We start from the raw sequence: 19,751 nt of genomic DNA, 5'->3' as shown, positions 1-19,751 counted from the left end.
TTGTGTGTCTTCCTACATATCAATAACAAATACCATGGGTGCTTGGGTGGCTCAATAGATCTGGTGTCTGCCTTGGGCTCAGGTCATGATCTTAGGGTCCTGGGATTGAGCCCGATCCTGGGCTTAGCTAAGAGCCTGCTTCTCCCTCTGCCTCTCCCCCTGCTCATGCTCTCTCTCTTGCTCTCTCTCTCAAATAAATAAATAAAATCTTAAAAGAAAAAAAATACCAACTGGACAAAGCCATGTTGGAATACTGATGTGTGCTCATACAACTGCAAGTTAAAACATCTAATGCACCTTTCCCTTATCAGAAGGGAAGAAGAAAAGGACACTTCCTACTCATACACCAATGATATTTTAACTTCTTATTCATTATTTGTTGAGCACCTATCAAATGTCAGGCCTAACTGAAGAGTTTGGGATATTTTATTTTATTTAAAGATGTATTTATTCTAGAGAGAGAAAAACCAGCGCACAAGCACTGGGGTGGACGGGGGCGGGGGGATTCTAAAGCTGACTCCCCACTGAGCATGGAGCCTGGCATGGTGCTCCATCTCAGGACCCTAAGATCATGACCTGAGCCAAAATCAAGAGTCAGCTGCTCAAGCTACCCCAGAACCCCTAGGATACTTTACAAACAAAGCAAATGAGAATCTCTCCCCTATGTTACTCATATTCTAGTAATCAATACACATTCTATTATACACTATACTATTATTAATGATTTTCATCAGCTTTCTCTTTTCCAGGATGACTCTCTCAATAATTTATTCTTATCTTAAAGTCTGTTTACTCCCAAGGGACAGAAAATCTTTGTTGCTGCCTCAAGCCTCTCTGTATATTCTTCAAATCTCTTTCATAAAGACCAAAACTAATGCACAGATTGTGGTCTACAATAAACAGCACACTGTGAGATCATTTTCTAGAAAACTCAAACAAAATAATTTATCTTACAACTTTATTAAAAGTCTCTTCAAAAAATTTTGATTAAGTAAAACAAGATTTCTACCCCCAATTTCCGGTTCTACATGTAAGAAGCTTAGAAGTCACTATAACATCTTAATAAATAAAAAGCTAAACAGATAGAAAAATCAACAGCTCCTTTTAGAATTGTAAGAGAAGTGAGGATACAGGTAAACTGTCTTCCCCCAAGAATGGAAAGACAGGCAAATACAGGACATCACAGCTTACCGGAGCAAAGACCCACAAACAGAAACTAATGCGAGAACAATGCCTTCATATGAAAACTTGAACTATAATTAATGAATTGTTTAACTGAGCCTCAGTGAGGACAAGTTTGAGAGTTAATACTCAAGGGGGTTTCAGTCATAGACAGGTGCCTATACTTTGATGACTGTATCTCCAAGAGCTCAACGAGGGTCCCACAGTGAATATCAGAGAAGAATTTCCTTGTGCTTCTGGCAGGAGGAGGGGAAATGAACCATTTTGAAATATACCATAGCACTTTGTTCTTCTTAACAAGAATTGCCCACAGGAAAAACTAGTTAATTATATATAAAACTTTGGGGTTTATCTGAGCCTAAATGACATGGGGGAAGGGAAATATCCAATTCTAGCCCATTCTACCCATCCCAGAACTGAGAAGCACTGGTGAAGTTCACAGACCAGAGATCATAGGCTCACTAAAAACATGATTTATCATTATTTACATACAACTAAGTTTTTACTGAATTTTATACTTTTCAGTCCACTTATCTAGCTTAGTGTACATAGTCCATCTTATAACTTCCTAAAAATATGAATTATCTTGAACTTTTTAGTTATGTATACGTGTAGACAAGAGGAAAAATTAAATAAATTTGTAATGAGAGAATCTTTCCTAGTTTCTGCAAACTAAACTCTTGCTGATGAATAAGGATCCTGCTAATGTGGGGTATGTCAATGTGTGTATATCTTTCTTTCATACTCTCATCACTTTTTAGCTTGTTTTTCCTACAATTCTTACATTTCGTTTTCCTTCACATTGATTCTTAGTGATGAGTTCCACCCAAGTTTTTCTTCTTTAAATTAACAACTTTACAACTGTCCCTAGTGAACTGCAATAATGTCTGTTGCAACTTGAATCTTAACTACATCAAAATCTATTAAAGTGATTTCTCCTACAGCATAACAATTTCATAGTAACAGAAACATTTGTTGTTACAGGATGAGCATCACTTGATTTAAAGATGTCTGCCTAGAAATATTTTCAAATATACAATACATTGGAAACATTAATGCTTTTAAACAATTCAATCTTTATCATGAACATTTGTGGAGTAGCTACATGGACTGAGGCACTGTTAGGTTTTTAAGGTATAATCATATTGTCTGACTTACCTTTGAATGCACCTTTATTCTCTTTGGAAATTATAAACATGTCTTACCATACCCTCTAAATATATGCAAAGGTGGGCAGCCCAGATGGCTTAGTGATTTAGCACCACCTTCAGCCCAGGGCGTGATCCTGGAGTCTGTGGATCGAGTCCCACATCAGGCTCCCTGCATGGAGCCTGCTTCTCCCTCTGCCTGTGTCTCTGCCCCTCTCTCTCTCTCTCTCTTTCTCTCTGTCTCTCATGAATAAATAAATAAATATTTTTAAAAATAAAAATAAAATAAATATATGCAAAGGAGAATAACTAAGACCAATATTACCATTCTGTTTTCAAGAGTAATGTAATTCCAGCCTAATGATTTCTGGTCAGATGCAGGGAAAATGAAAAAAATATATGCCTGATTTTTATGTTTTAACACAGTATATTTAGAGCAAAAAATCTAAGTCAGACAATCATGTCAATGATTCACTAAACAAATTATAAAGAAAACACTACAATAAATATCGAGGTAAAGTACAAATAATCAAAGTTCTGTTGGAGGCTCTTCTCTGCAAAAGTACCAAAGTAAAGGCTAAACATCAATGCTGTTTAAATGGTAAATATCATTTAGTGGTAGCCTCAGAGTCCTCCAATCCTCAGTTAATTACATGGGTCTGGTATACACAAAACACAGGAGGAGCCCTATCTGACTTCAGTGTCCTCTGACAGTGTGTGGGGGAGACCACAGCCAAGGGGCCAATCCCAATGAAAAGCTAGAATAGAAACTTTTCAACCCTGGCCAACCTTTTATTAACTACATAAAAGGAGTGACTGATTAGTTCATTTACATGGATCATTCTGGGGTAAGACATGCTATTGTTGTTTTCTTAGCTTATTATTTGTTTTGCTGTATGAGCTTAGGGGTTAAAGGATGTCACTACAAATATAAGAGGGCTAGTCCAGCCTTTGCTACACAATAGATAGTCAAAAATAATAGTTTTTCTCCTCTCTGTTTTCTTTGCTGATTTTATTAAAATTATCAGAAAACTCACCTTTGGCAAGAATAGTCGCACATTTTTATAGGCTTTAGCAGTATTTAGGAGTACCTGGCTTTGTGGAAAGACTCTTCAAACTTTCAAATCTTTTAACAATAATTTTCCAAGGCAACAGTTTTTCTAAGAACAAGCTTGGAATTTCTAATAGAAACACCAGAAAGCTGAAGATCTCTACAGAATGTGCAAGCTTTGATTTTAGGAGGCAAGTTAACAAACATAACAGATATGTAAATATGTCATAGGCTAGGAAGACCTCCAAAATCCTACCTTAATTGGAAATTTTTACCAATATTTGGGGGGAGGGTACAGAGGGAGAAGGAGAGAGAATCTTTAGGAGGCCCCATGGCCAGTGCAGAGCTTGACGTGAGGCTCGATCTCAAACCCTGAGATCATGACCTGAGCCAAAATCAACACAGACAGGATATTAACTGACTGAGCCACTCAGGTGCGCCAATTTTTACCAATGTTTAAAAAAAAAAAAAAAAAACAGGAATAAGATTTCTTCTGCAGCGTTCACGGATTACACACACCTCACCCTTTGTATGTTGGTGGCAGGGGGAGAGGGAGGTGTCTGATGTTAAACACATTGTTAGATCCATGCCCATTTTTTTAAGCACTGAAATATTTCTATTTAAGATGGTAAATAGCTTTGGTCTGAGCTCCTAGTTTCCCCTGGTTCTCTGGCTATTCTAGCATGAGAGACCCTCTAGAAGTCATGGCCCACTACTGGGGTGGGAGGACAGGGACTGAATCGCCACAGAAGAAATGGCACCCTGATAACATGGCCAGCAATGCCTCATCTCCATCACAGATTCCCAAGGATCCTTTACTCTTTTTTCTTCCTCCTCTCCCTTACTAGTCTCTTTTCCATTCACCTCCTGCCTCATACACATGTGTTGTTCTACAGGGGATGACCTAAAAGGAATGTCCTTAACCCTCTGGTCAGTGACATGCAATCAAGATATGGCATGCCAAAAGGCCTACAGAAACTCTGTGTTATGTTATACTCTGAAATGACCTGAATTTCTTCTTTTAATGTTCTAAATATCAAATCCCAAGTAATTATACCTTTATGTTCCTTGACCATTGTCAATCTCAATTAGTTCTACATTTTGGCTATCTCCATCCTCAAACAAACCAAATAATGCCTCTGGGTTTTTTTTTTTTTTCAAGTTATCAAATATCTTTAAGAAGAAGTGATACTTGGGTTTGAAACTCAAATACATGATTGACTGCCTCAGGTACAAAGTGCACAGGAAATTCTGAACTAAGTTTTTCATCCCAAGAAGACCATCCTGGAGGGAAAAGAAAGGAGGTTCCTACTGTTGATGCACAATACAGGCTGAGAGGACACAATTTCAGACCCAGTCACTCATCTAACAAGCTGTCAACAAGATGGGTTCTAGGAAAACTGCTGAAGAAAAAAAGTTTGGTTTTGGTTGGGAATGACCTCCCTACTGTGTATATGGACCCTGGTTCCCTCATGGAAGTCAACCAAGCTTTTTGATCTTGGTATCATGAATCCTCCAAAACAGGGGCTTAGAAGGTATACTGATCTAGACTGACTCATTGCTCTGATACTGGCTGGTAGGCTCTGAGACATCCTGCAGCCAGACTCACATTTAGCTGCTTCATCTGAAGAACGAGCGTGTCAGTAGTTTCTCTGGCAGAATACTACTTCTACATATTAATCTATAAGTTTCCTCCCATCTTCCTGTGCTCACCAAATTCTTTCAATTGAATACCAAGAACTTCTTCTATTCCCTTAGCCTAATCATACAGAGATGAGTTACTCATACTACAAACAAGAAGAAAAAATGAAGAAGAAAAGCATGAGTACTTACTGTAGGGCAGAAAGATTCAAGATCCCACTATATACTTGAAGAGAAAATGTGCTCACTTGGAGGAACACGATAAACAGCCCACTGGGAAAGAGATAGAAGATAAAGGGCTCACACAGACTGGAAAAAGAGGATAGAAAGGCCATGAAAATCACCATCCAATTTGAGTATAAGGCAGCATAAAAGAAGATGATTGAGCATTGAGCTTGGCTGATATCTAGAGAAGATACAAATTTCCAACGCTGGCTCATCTTCTCCTTCGGAGTGGCATTTATCTTCACTGCCAAAAACTCTCCCTAGCAACTTCAAGACACACATACCCCAAACATGTGTCATGCAGTGATATACTATTACTCTCAGGAGTTCCAGAAGAGAAAGGCATGTTTACTTTGTGGATGCTGGTGATATGAAGGGAAAGCTACTTCCTGTGACACTCCTCCTATAGGTTGACAAAGCATTAGATGAAACTCTACTCTCAGTTAATCTGGACATAGTAGGGATGTTACCTGTTTCTTATCTTAGTTCACTTACCAGTTTAAAGACCATAAGGATGACACTCTGTTAAGGATGGACTTCTGTGAAATGAGATATAACCCATTTCACAATGCTCTTGTGAGTCAATCAAGAATGCTAATTAAATTTGTGTGTGTGCATGTACTTTTTACTTTTGAACTCTGAACATCAGTACAGCTCACCAGACACAGAGTTGCCAGTCTGTAGAAAAGACAGGGGCCCAAAGAATGATGAATGGTCTAAGCCTTCCCTCTGCTCACCCCCAGAAGTTCAGGTAAACTTTCCCATATAACCAGATGTCATCCTGGTAAGGAAAAATGGGAGAGGAAGCAGCCCCGAGTTTATCTAAAAGATACAGTCTGAAAAAAAAAATAAATAAAATAAATAAAAGATACAGTTTGAAACATTGTTTCAAACAAGAATCGAAGAATAGAGCATTAACAATCTAGTTAAATATGTAATCTTATATGCTCCTCAATCCATAGAAGAATTATGATATTTAAAAGGTGCTATGTTAGTTGCTTTTCATGTCCCATCTTAAGTCAAGATGTTGAAGAAGAAGCCCTAATATTTAGAAACTAAAATTACTTCCTTACTCAAAATATAGGGTTTCCACTGGTAGAAATTCAGGCACCAAAAGCAGCAGTAAGGAAATATTGTTGAGTGGGGTCTTTCTAGTGCCTTGGGTCTCAAAGTGTGGTTTGCAGACCAACATCATCAACAGCTGAAAGCTTATTAGAAGCATATACACAGGTCCCACCATAGTCTATCTGAATTAGAAATCTATGTTATAAGACAATTCCCAGGTGATTTGTGTGTACGTAACATTCCAGAAGTAATGTCTAAAGGGTCAGAATTCCTCTCTAATCGTACCAAGCATAGGGCTGCCCTCCCCACTCTTTAGTAAGTGAAAGGGGACCACCATATATAACATCCAATTTCCAAAATGTTTATAAGTTAAAACTAAAAAACAAAACACTCAGAAAGTGCCATTCTCATATCTATCATTGGCAAATGTCTTAAAACATTTGCTGAGAAAAATACAAGCAGATGCTTACTGTTCCATCACACTGGCCATCCTTAATCCTCAGATACATTCCTGCGTTTTTCACACTTTCGAACATGCAAATACCAGAGCTGATTTTATGCACTTTCCAGTAGGATTTTTCAGACTGGCTTCCCACTCCAGTGCAGCTCCCATCAGGCTGGAGACACAGAGCTTGGCACAGGCTCGTAGCAAGTAGAATCTCGGCACTGTTGAGGAACACACCCTTCAGAACAACCAACAGAACAGAAGGCAGTAAGTAACAAGCTTATGTTTTGCTAAAAGAAGATGGCAGTAGGGTTCATTCTCTTATGGAAGTTGTAGTCATCAGATTATCAGAAACTTGTTGGCTAAAAGTAAGCAAAATAAGGAAGTAATTAATTTAACTGCTGTGCAAAACTAAACAATTAAAGGAGGTTTTCTGGCTGACTCATTATAATTTACATCAATTATTATTTATTGAGAGTGTAAGAGTCACCATCAGATGCTACAGAGATTTTAAAAAGATACAGGGATTCCTGGGTGGCTCAATGGTTGAGCTTCTGCCTTTGGCTCAGGCCATGATCCCAGGGTCCTGGGACTGAGTCCCACATCAGGCTCCCCAGAGGGAGGCTGCTTCTACCTCTGCCTATGTCTCCGCCTCTCTCTGTGTGTCTCTCATGAATAAATAAACAAATAAAATCTTTAAATAAGATAAATAAGATACAAAACACAAATATTTCTCTTACAAATTTTATAATCAATATAAACAAATAATTAAAATATTAATACAAAGCAGAATAAAAACAGTGTACTACAAGTGTACCTGAATTATGAGATGAACCATATGGATATTAGTTCAATGTATATATGTTGGAATGAATGAATGAGCAGAGTTGTCAAATATAATTAAGGTATATTTAAGTAAAACCCAAGCAATCAATAACTTAAGAAGATGTAAAAAATTCTTGAAAGTTTATTAGAATACACTAACACTGTAGAGAAAAAGATAAAAGGCATAAATATACAAGTTGCAGAAGACAAAAAAACACATGGCAAATAAACACTTAAAAAGGTAATTCACATTAGTTTATTACTCTAAAAATTGTCATATTTTTTTAAAGACTGTGCTCAACACTAAGGTTAACAAGGTGGATAATCTCCTAAAGGAATTGGGCAGTAAAAAAATTAAGGAAAAAAAGAGACAAACAAAAAAACAGATGCTTAAATCAGAGAACAAACTTGTACTTGCCAGAGGGGAGGTGGGTAGGAAGATGGGTGAAATAAAGAGAATTAATAGCATACTTATTTTGATGAGCACAAAGCAATGTATAGAATTGTTGAACCATATTGCATACCTGAAACTAATGTAACACTGTATGTCCATTAAACTTCATATTAAAAAAAGAAATGAACTTTACCCACAGAGGTCTGGCTTTTGTCTTCAGCTATTCAAAGGTAATTTCTAAATCTTTAGACTGTCAGGTTTGATAATTTTTTGTTTACTTGATGGCCTTGAGCCAGCCAAAGAGTAAAAATGTGATATAGGGTGGCACCTTTGAGTCACATGGTGTCAGCTGACCCCCTAAGAGGCTGGATACTGAGATCAGCCAAATGGACTCTTTGTACGATTGTATCCCAATAAAGACTGGGCACCAAGGCTCAGGTGAGCTTCCTGGTTGACAATGCTCCATGCATACTGTCACATATCAATGCTGAGAAACTAATGCTGTCCTGACTCTATGGGGAGAAGACAACTAGAATTTGCACCATCTGGTATTTTTTTGGAGTCTGTCCTATGCGTCTCCTCCCTTAGCTGATTTTAACCTGTATCCTTTCTCTGTAATAAACCATAACCATGAGTATGACAACTTTCAGTGAATTCTGCGTTGTTCTACTAAATTATCAAAACATAACAGTGGTCTCAAAGACCCTGGAACTCTGAAGTTTGTGTCAGAAGTGAGGATAACCATGTAAACTGTCCCCTCTAACTTCACAGTTGGTTTAACTTTCACAGGATTAAAATTGGTACATTCTGGAAAGAAAGTTGGCAGGCAGTATGTTCCCATAGTCTTAAAGGCTTCATATTCTGACCTTTAGATTCAATTTCAAATCATCTAGCCAAGAAAATGATAAAATATTGGCCAAAGACCTATGTCAAAGCATATTTTACAGTAACATCTATAGAGGTGGACAACCGAAGAGATTAATAATCCAGTGACTGGCTAAATAAATAAAACTATATACATAATCAAATACCTTATGTTTCAATATTATACAACTATTAAAAATTATGTTGTTTTGGGAAAAATAATAATGTAATGAAGTGCTTATTATATAGTGAATATAAAAGTTCTGAAAACAAACTGACTTTGATTTGAATCATGATCCACCATTTACTAGTTAGGCTATACTAGTCAGATTTTTAACTCCTCTGAAAATCTTTCTTCAATGTTTAAAATAAAGATAATATCTGTTAGTATTTTTAGGATGATTAAATACGGTTTGTTTGTTTTTTATTTTTTTGTTTGTTTGTTTTTTAAATATGATTTTGCATGTGATAAAGCTCTCAATAAAGCGCTTGGCACAAAACAGGCAATCTTTTAAATTATGTTATATTATGATTACAATAATACTTTTAAGGTAAATTCAGAAACACTATAAAGAAAGAAACAAAATGATAACACATAGACAACACTCAAATAGTGTAAAAATTCTACTTGTTAGAAAAGTTAAATATATACATAAATATATACATCCCAAATTTAAGAGTCTCTAAATTTTTATTAAGAATTCCCACATTTAGAGTTTTAACTTCCAAATGCAATTGAATATAAGATGTTACTCCCATCAGTTTCAGTGCTGCAAAAGCTAAAACCCTATTGCTTTCCAAAGTTCAGGTAAATAGAATGGCAATAGGCATCAATGCCACCTAGTGGGAAGAGATCTGATTACTCCTAATGACTCAAGAGTCCCTCAATAGAACAAAAGAAAGTAGATATTTAGCAATATACACTTTAATGATTTTCTATCATTTTACCTTGACAAAAACCACAAATTCTTTTGAAAGGTCTGCATAGCCTGCTGATGATTCATCAGCTACTTTGCCATGACGATCAAAAGTAACTATGTGACCAGGAACCAGTGCTGACTCAAGAAGTGCACAGCGGTTAGGCTGATAAAGCACCCGCAGTTCAGTGCAGTCTCCACCACTAGCCTGTCAAGAAAAATAAAAACAAAACAGCTCTGAATTAGCAATAGAAAATAATTAAATTTAGAATGTTTGGGCATTATATGTATGTACAGGTCTACTTCCCTCTATAGAAGCCTTGTATTATCTATCCTATGCTTTTGTAATTTAATTGTTTTGATTCTTCAGCCTGATTTCCAGTGTCTTATTTCAAGAACTCTCTTCTCTTGATTTCTCAGAACCCATGCTAGAGCACTGGGTAACACTAAAAACTTTAGTGGCAGGATAATTTAATAAGTTATTAATATGTATTTTATTCTTGTTTATTTTTCATTTCATTTATATATCCTAACCCACAACTACTTTTTTTTTGTTTTCTTTCTATAAATTTATTTTTTATTAGTGTTCAATTTGCCAACATATAGAATAACACCCAGTGCTCATCCCTTCAAGTGCCCACCTCAGTGCACCACCCCCTGCCCACCTCCCCTTCTACCACCTCTAGTTGTTTCCCAGAGCTAGGAGTCTTTCATGTTCTGTCTCCCTTTCTGATATTTCCCATTCATTTTTTCTCCTTTCCCCTTTATTCCCTTTCACTATTTTTTATATTCCCCAAATGAATGAGACCATATAATGTTTGTCCTTCTCCGATTGACTTACTTCACTCAGCATAATACCCTCCAGTTCCATCCACGTTGAAGCAAATGGTGGGTATTTGTCATTTCTAATGGCTGAGTAATATTCCATTGTATACACAAACCACATCTTCTTTATCCATTCATCTTTCGATGGACACCGAGGCTCCTTCCACAGTTTGGCTATCGTGGCCATTGCTGCTAGAAACATCGGGGTGCAGGTGTCCCGGCATTTCATTGCATCTGTATCTTTGGGGTAAATCCCCAACAGTGCAATTGCTGGGTCGTAGAGCAGGTCTATTTTTAACTCTTTGAGGAACCTCCACACAGTTTTCCAGAGGGGCTGCACCAGTTCACATTCCCACCAACAGTGCAGGAGGGTTCCCTTTTCTCCGCATCCTCTCCAACATTTGTGGTTTCCTGCCTTGTTAATTTTCCCCATTCTCACTGGTGTGAGGTGGTATCTCATTGTGGTTTTGATTTGTATTTCCCTGATGGCAAGTGATGCGGAGCATTTTCTCATGTGCATGTTGGCCATGTCTATGTCTTCCTCTGTGAGATTTCTGTTCATGTCTGTTGCCCATTTCATGATTGGATTGTTTGCTTCTTTGGTGTTGAGTTTAATAAGTTCTTTATAGATCTTGGAAACTAGCCCTTTCTCTGATACGTCATTTGCAAATATCTTCTCCCATTCTGTAGGTTGTCTTTTAGTTTTGTTGACTGTATCCTTTGCTGTGCAAAAGCTTCTTATCTTGATGAAGTCCCAATAGTTCATTTTTGCTTTTGTTTCTCTTGCCTTCATGGATGAATCTTGCAAGAAGTTACCTCACAACTACTTTGGACTAAAAGCTGAAATTGACATGCACTACTAGGCTTTACCTCCAAAAAACTAAACAAATCAAGGAGGTTATGCTACAAGGAAACATTCCAGGTTCAAGGTACTATTTGAAATTTTACTCCAATTTCCCCTCATTACCTCGGTATTGTATTTGAGTATTTGTATTTGAGTCTGAAAAGGAAGGACTCATTAATAGCCTTGAATAGCTTGACCCATGATACTAAGGCCACCAAACTCAGCAAAATGCTCTTTTATAAGTATGGCAGGTAAGCAACAGGGCCATTCATCTTCAAGAAGCTATCTGATATTTGATGAGTACATTAGCAGTGACTGGTGTGAACTGAAGCTGAAGCTAAGAGGACTGTTACCAGATATGCTGATACCCCTATACCAGGAGAAATCTTCTGTGTTAACAAGATGAGTCTCATTCTAACATGGAAACTCTCACCAAACCGATAGGCTTGGAAGTAGATTTAATTTTATTTTAGAAAATAAAATAGTGGGACATTTCTCAAGCCCTTGACTTAATTGAATAGATTCCATATCTACTACATTCATATTTATAAGCACTTACTATGACTAGGACCTATAATAACTAAGCAGAATATGCTACAAAGTACAGCACAGGACAACTTGCTAATAAATCCAGAGCAGAGGAGAAAAGACTATGAAGAAAATGTGACTATCAATTACTTAGCCTGTATTTCAGGTCTACAAATTACATAAGGTTTTTTTTCAGTAATTATTATTTTCTTTTAAGTTAAATAACATGCTGAGTCAAATTCATGTAATACTGGGGTGCCTGGGTGACTCAGCTGGTTGAGTGGGCAACTTTTGGGTTGGTTCAAGCCACAATCTCAGGGTCAGGGGATAGTGTGCTTATCCTTACCCCTCTGCTCCCCACTCAGGCTTTCTCTCTCTCTCTCTCTCTCTCTCTCTCTCAAATAAATAAATAAATAAATAAATAAATAAATAAATAAAATATATTTTTAAATCATGTAATATTATATAATATTACATGAGGAAGCTGTAGCATGAATGCTAGAATTAGAATGCTTGTATTCAATTCCTGCTTTCAGATTTACTACCTTTGCGACCTTGGGGAACTCAATCTATCTACATGTCAGGTTCTTCTGTTAAATAGGTATAATAGAACTAAATGTTATTAACACATATTAGGCATTTACAACAGTGCATGCAGTCTCATTTTGCAAAATAAAGAGCTGGAATATATATATTTTAAAACAGCTTTATATTTTAAATGCTACTTTTCAAACCTAAACTAAGCAATACAAAGTGTACTCAAGTGAAATTATTATTATTTTTCCCTAATAATATGCTCCCTGAAAGGGCCTTTGAGAAATCAGATCAACTCCTTTTAGATGCTTATGTAATATTTTGAATGATATCAGAAAAGTGGTTTACTTTGTCTTGTCTACATTTCAGTTGCTGAAATTTAGGACCATTTATGCATCAGAATCTCAAATTTAGTGAGACAAAACAGAATAATGAAAATGGTGAAAGTAAAAGCCAAAAGAAATACAATTTGATCTTATAAAAATATATTATATATGGATATAATACTATTAATATATGACAAAAAGGAAAATTACTACATACCATTCCACTGACAGTGCTATTGTCAACAGCAAGAGAAAGATGTCTCATTTCACGACTTTGGAAAATGCATATATTTCCTTTGTTGAAAATAACATCAAAGAGCCCTGGAAAATTAGCAAATAATTCATGCTTTTAAAGTATTTTTTCTTATTCAACTATACATTGAAATCTCTTAATAATACATGTTATAATACAGCTCAGTTAAATGTTTTGAATTAGTCAAAAGGTAGATGCCAATAACCTTTGATTATCTACAAGTTGCTCTGCAATTTGTTGGAATTTCCATGGAAAATCCCTCATGCCTTTCCAAGCTAATCAGTAAGCACCTGAGACAACCCCCCCCCCCCAAAAAAAAACACCTGATGGAACTGATTCCAGGATGATAAATTATCATGGTATAAGAAACCATTTCCATTCTACAAATATTAGGGACTTGAGGTAAAATAACACATTATAATAATGCGTTATAAATAAAAGGATTTGAGCATTAGTGACTAATTTATATGATGATTATGTCATCATATATTTGATTGTTTTCAATTTACTTCTACATAACTTTTTACCTTATAATGTATGCTTCTTGAATACATGAATTTTTGTCTACTCTGTATATAGCTATATAACTATACTTAGAGCAGGGCCTAGAACATAGTAACTGCTCAGAAAATATTCTTTAAATAAGCTAATTAGATCCCCATAGCCTATGCAATAAGTACTACACACACACACACACACACACACACACACACTCACACCCCTATCCTCATTTTGCAAATAAGGAAATCAATTCTCAGAGAGTTAAGGTACTATCCAAAATCCCTGCCTCATCACAGAATGGAAATTGAACCTAGGACTTCAGATCTTACCCTACTGCTCTTTCCATTACCAATAATCCTTCTGTTAGTACTTACAAACAACAGATTTTCAGGAATCCACTCTTGCAACAATAATAAATAAAGACCATTCTTCCTTTTACAAATAGGTGATTCTCAAAAAATAGTGAGTCAAACAAGCCAGATATAAAAGAATACATATTGCATGTTTTATTTTACAGAAAGCATAAAATATAGGCAATACACTGGACTCACCGAAGCACCAATATATAAAAAATATATAAAAGCAAGTATTAACAGATCTAAGGGGAGAAACTGACAGACTACAGTAATAGTAAAGAACTTTAACACTTGACTTATATCAATGGATAGATTTAAATAAAAAACCATTAAGGAAACACTGGCTTTAAACAATAAATTAAACCGATGGGCATAATAGACATATACAGAACATTCTATTCAAAATCAACAGAATACACATTCTTCTTAAGTGTACATGAAAGGGACACCAGAGTGGCTCAGTGGTTGAGCTTCTGCCTTTGGCTTGGGTCATGATCTTGGCATCCTGGGATCGAGTTCCGCATCAGGTTCCCTGCAGGGAGCTTGCTTCTCCCTCTATGTCTCTGCCTCTCTCTCTGTGTGTCTCATGAATAAATAAATAAATCTCAAAAAAAAGTAAAAAGGTAAAACTAATTGCAGTAATATTTCTATGTAGCCAAATATATACTTCTGAGTATATATCTAAAGAGTATGAAATCGTTCTCTCAAAGAGGTATCTATACTCATAAGTTCATTCACTTATGTAGCCAGGAAATGGAAAAAATCTAAGTATCCTTCAATGGATGAATGGATAAGGAAATATGATTTAAGATATATGGATATATATGAAAGATTTTCAACCATAAAGAAGAATTGAATTCTGCCATTTGTGACAACATGGACAGACCTTGAGGGCATTATGCTTGCTAAGTGAAGTAAGTCAGAGAAAGTGTAATACTACGTGATCTCACTTACATGTAGAATTTTAATTTTTTTAAACTGACTTAACTACAAAGTACAGACTAACAGTTACTGGAGGGGAGGTGGGCAAGGGGGAGGGTTAAATGGGTGATGGTGTTAAGGAAGGCACTTATGATGAGCACTGGGTATCATATGAAAGTGATGAAACACTAAATTCTACACTGAAACTACTATTACATTGTATTTTAACTAACCGGAATTCAAATAAAGGCTTAAAACTACAAAAAAAGCTGGACTCCTAGAAACAAAGAATAGAATGGAGGTTGCTGTTCAAAGTATACAAACTTCCAGTTATAAGACAAATGAATTCTGAAGCTCAAATTTATAGCACAGTGAATATAATTAACAATATTGTATTATATATTTGGAAGTTGCTAAGAGATTAGATCTTGAATTTTCTTGTAATAACAAAAATTGCAATTACATGAAGTGACAGATGCGTTAACTAACCTTATTATGGTAATAATTGTGCAATATATATTTATCAAATTGTCATGTTGTATACCCAAACTTGGATGTTTTGTCAATTGTCAATTGTCCCGATAAATCTAAAGAGTAAAAAGAATAAAATCAAGTTGCAAAGATTCCCCACTCCCCAAAGTAGACACACCAATCTCTTGGAATGTAAACTCTAAGTGGGCACAGATTTTATGATTTTATGTTTTATTCCTCTAGTATCTCCAGTATTTAAACTAGTACCAGTATTTAAATAAGTGTATGTATATGTGTGTCTCTGTGTGTGACTGCATCTAATGAATCTCTCCTTGAACAGAATTATAATTTCTAAAACAGAAAAAAAAATGGAAATCTCATTTATATTACAAAGTTAAGAGTTATCCACCATAAGTTTGATATAATAGAAATATTTTTTAAAATATATTTATTCAAGTAACACAAATTAACTCTAATATGAAAAACTGTACCACAAATCCAGTAGATGCCAAAAAAATGTAATAATATTTAACATTCACTTTCAAACCATTTTAATAGGGTTCTTAGTAAACTTAGAAATATGTTACTTTCCTATCACTCTAAAGGAAAAGTATTTAAAAATCAGTAACCACATCATATATAAGGGGGAACCTACTTTCCCCATGACTCTCACACTCTCTTATACCCCATACCATGGAATATAGTGCAACCATTGGATTGGTGCTTTGAAAGGAACTGAGTATTGCAGCTTAGGTGCTTTCTATCCCCAAATGGACCACCTTCACAGAAGGAAGATCCTTTCTGCTGTGCTCATGTGTAAAGGGCAGCCTCCATAGGTGAGCCTGTGGTTGTCCAACACTGTCTATGCTTGGGTAGATAATCTTGTCTCATTTGGGGAGAGTTAGTAAGTCCTTTGAGCTCAGATATAGAGCCAATATCCTCACTTGACCCATCAGTAATAATGTCGATATCTTGATTTCCACTTATCTGTGTTCTCTATCTTATTTTGTAATTGATTCCCTATACAGGAGGAGAAGTGAGTGGTATTATTTATTGACTTCTCTTCAAATACCCAATTCTTAATAAACATTAAAGACAATCCATTAATATTAATCACAAAACGAGAATGCCAATATTACTAACATTATTTTAACTTCTTAAGGATGTTCTTGCCAATGGAAAAGTGCTTGAAATCAAAACAATAAATTTAACTACCATGAATTAGTAAATTTATATCTGCAATGTCTGAAAAAACTCTTTAAATTAATTAGAGTGAAGTAAAGTGATAAGATTCAAAATAAATATATATCTAGACCAGTGCCTAACAAATAGCAGGCACTTATTAAATACTGAATAAATAAAACATAAAAACTGTATATTTCAAAAAAACCTGTACATTTCTACATATATTTGTATGTTATTTATAATGGAAAGGGTATTTATAATAGCAACTAAAACCCTCATAACACTAAAAAGACAATATAGTACCTATGTGAAGAGAGAAAAATTTTTTAATTTATGTATCATGTTCTGAATGAATAAATATAGGAAAAATTCCTAAAGGAAAAATCTGAATACTATGAAGTCATCAATTCTTTCCAAGTTTATATATTTAATGTAATTTTAACAAATTTTCCTTCAGGATTTCTTTTGGAGTGATTAATTTAATTTGAAAGAAAAACCATAAATAGCAATTCTGATAAATATTTTGTGCTATACTTTGCATATTACAACCTCAAGTCACTGGAATTTCAAAGCTCCTCCCACTCTCTGCTCAGGTGCAGCTGTTAGAAGCTACTCAGAAGGAACAGGAACATTGTTCTCTCTCTTCTGATTTTCCTCTTTCACCTTCATTCACCAGGTGAAGTTAGTACATGATTTATTGCTCATGTAAGTTGCCATGGAGGCCCTTCCTCTGTTTGGTCATTGCCATTTCTCTATCTAACCATGCAGGAATTAAAATAGTTGCTCTACTGTCCATTACACTAGATTAGCATCCTTGTAATACCATCAACAGCCTACTGCTACTGGAGAATCCTACCACGGCAAGGCCTTTTTGCACTGGGCGGCCATTTGGGGTGGCCAGATGGCACCTGTTTACATGTTCTATCTGTGCCTAGTCTAAAATCCCTGAAAACCCAGTAATCTGTGCCTCAGATTCAAGAAAAATTAGGGGCTCAAGTTAATCTCTGACCTTGCTATGGTCCTTCCCTATAATCTAGTACTTTCCAGGTCCCCTGTCTTGCCACCCAACAAACAGCTAGCCTGGAGGAAGACACTAGTATATCACATAGACAAGCAGTCCCTAAGCAGCAGGCAGCCATTAGGTCAGCCAGCCATATTTCCATGAATTCAGTCGGTGAGAACAAAGCAAGCATAGCCGAGTTTAAACAATTTATTAGACCTAGCACAGCAGACAGCAGAAACTGCAGGTTCATACTGGTTTCCCTGGGTCCTGAGTCCCATCAGGGCAATACAGAGTGGGGCTAGATAAATGCTACCACACACACGGTGACTCTGGATCACACCTGAGAACTCCAAGTTTTGGAAAGCCCAAACATTAATAGGGGCTGCTGGCAAACCTGCTCAGTCTTTGCCCACAGAGAGATATTATCTTAATTAGAAAACAAATGTTCTCTGAGAAAAGGAGGGAGATTTTACTCTCCCTGAAGAGATATGTTCTTACCTTGCAGTATCTTCTTATACAGACATTCTTAAAGTAGCTATACATAGCTTTCCACAGGAAAACCAGATCATATAGAAACGTGAGCTGTGATACAAGGAGAAACAGTCTCCTGACAAAATGTTCTCTGCATATACACACCTCCAAACTTCCCAGAGAATGCCACATCTTCCATTTCGGTAGGGAACAGCAAAAAGACAAAGTGCTAGGAAAAGGTGCTAGAACTCTACTCCTCAAAACTTACCCCAGTCCTAATTCTCTTTATAGAAAGATACTTCAAGTCATAGTACATTAGAAAAATGCAAATCAAAACTACGAGATAGTACTTCACATCCTCTAAGAAGGCTATAATGGAAATAACAGAAAATAAAGACCTACATATAATATTTGAAACCACAAAATTCCTAGAAGAAAATATAAGCAATAATTTCTTTGACATCAGCCATAGGAGCATTTTTTAGATATGTCTCCTCAGGCAAAGTAAAGAAAAGCAAAATTAAACTACTGGGACTGCACCAAAATAAAAAGCTTTTGCAGAGCGAAAGAAATCATCAATAAAACAAAAAGGCAACCTTCTGAATGGAAGAAGATATTTACAAATGATATATCTGATAAGGGGTTAATACCCAAAATACAGAACTTCTACAACTTCAAAATAAAAAAAAAATAACCTGATTAAAAATGGGCAGAGGACCTGAAAAGACATTTTTCCACAGAAGATATACAGATGGCCAACACATATAATGAAAAGATGCCCAACATCACTAATCATTAGGAAAATGCAAATTAAAACTATGATAAGATATTACATCTGTCAGAATGGCTAAAATAAAAAACACAAGAAGTAACAACTGTTGGTGAGGATGTAGAGAAAAAAGAACCCTTGTGCATTGCTGGTGGGAATGAAAATTGTGGCAGCTATCCTCTAAATAAGACATAAAATCAGTTGGATTTTTCTCTATGATATAAAACACAAACTTAAGTCTCACTGACCACTGATGATACTGAATTGAATCCAAACTACAATGTATAACTTTAGTTCATAAATTACCAGAACAGCTCAAATTATACCCTGAATGAGTGTACATGCCCGTTCTCTCTTGATTTATTCTGTGATTCTAAGGAAAATTGCCTAGGAGGCACTGGTTGATAATAAAATGTGGTATGGGGGCACCTGGATAGCTCAGCCAGTTAAGTGGCTGACTTTGGCTCAGGTCATGAACTCAAGGTCCTGGGAGAGAGCCTGACATGAGGCTCCCTCCTCAGCAGGGAGTCTACTTCGCCCTCTCCCTCTGTCCCTCCCCAGCCCATGTGCTGTCTCTCAAATAAAACCTTTAAATAAATGTGATATGGTACAGGAGATAGGTTTGTGTAGCAGAATGCTCAAAGATGAGAAAAACTGGTCTTCAATCCTTTAAATTCAAGGAGTATGTAACTCTCAACTGCCAATCACCAGAGATGCATTTTCAGCTAAGCCTATGTGGTATATGGTTGTGTGTGATGATGACACTGGTCCTTGACACACCCAAATATGTGTGTGTGTAATACTAAATATCTTTTTCATGTACTTCTTAGCCATTTGTATATCTTCTTTGGATAAATGTCTATTCAGGTTCTTTGTTCATTTTTTAATTAGGTTGTTCATTTTATTGTTGAATTTTAAGAGCTTTTTATATATTCTAGATACTAGATCCTTATCAGACATAGGATTTGCAAGTATTTTCCCCAATTTTGGGGTTACCTTTCCATCTT

At 36.0% G+C, this 19,751-nt stretch overlaps 1 protein-coding gene across 1 annotated transcript in view; it reads right to left on the bottom strand.

Moving 5' to 3' along the window:
- LOC102156503 (lipoxygenase homology domain-containing protein 1-like) overlaps positions 1-19,751 on the bottom strand; it is a 106,819-nt gene that overhangs the window by 20,612 nt on the left and 66,456 nt on the right. The window contains exons 10-12 of the mRNA XM_038579324.1: positions 13,032-13,135; positions 9,789-9,965; positions 6,783-6,995 (exon numbers count right to left, since the gene is read on the bottom strand). Coding sequence (XP_038435252.1) covers positions 6,783-6,995; positions 9,789-9,965; positions 13,032-13,135 — 494 coding nt within the window. The remainder of the gene's footprint in view (positions 1-6,782; positions 6,996-9,788; positions 9,966-13,031; positions 13,136-19,751) is intronic.

This window comes from Canis lupus, chromosome 29 (genome assembly GCF_011100685.1).
Source record: "Canis lupus familiaris isolate Mischka breed German Shepherd chromosome 29, alternate assembly UU_Cfam_GSD_1.0, whole genome shotgun sequence".
In the NCBI taxonomy this organism is placed as follows: domain Eukaryota; kingdom Metazoa; phylum Chordata; class Mammalia; order Carnivora; family Canidae; genus Canis; species Canis lupus.
Note: the sequence above shows the minus strand (reverse complement) of the source record. Positions and strands in the feature narration are given on the sequence as shown.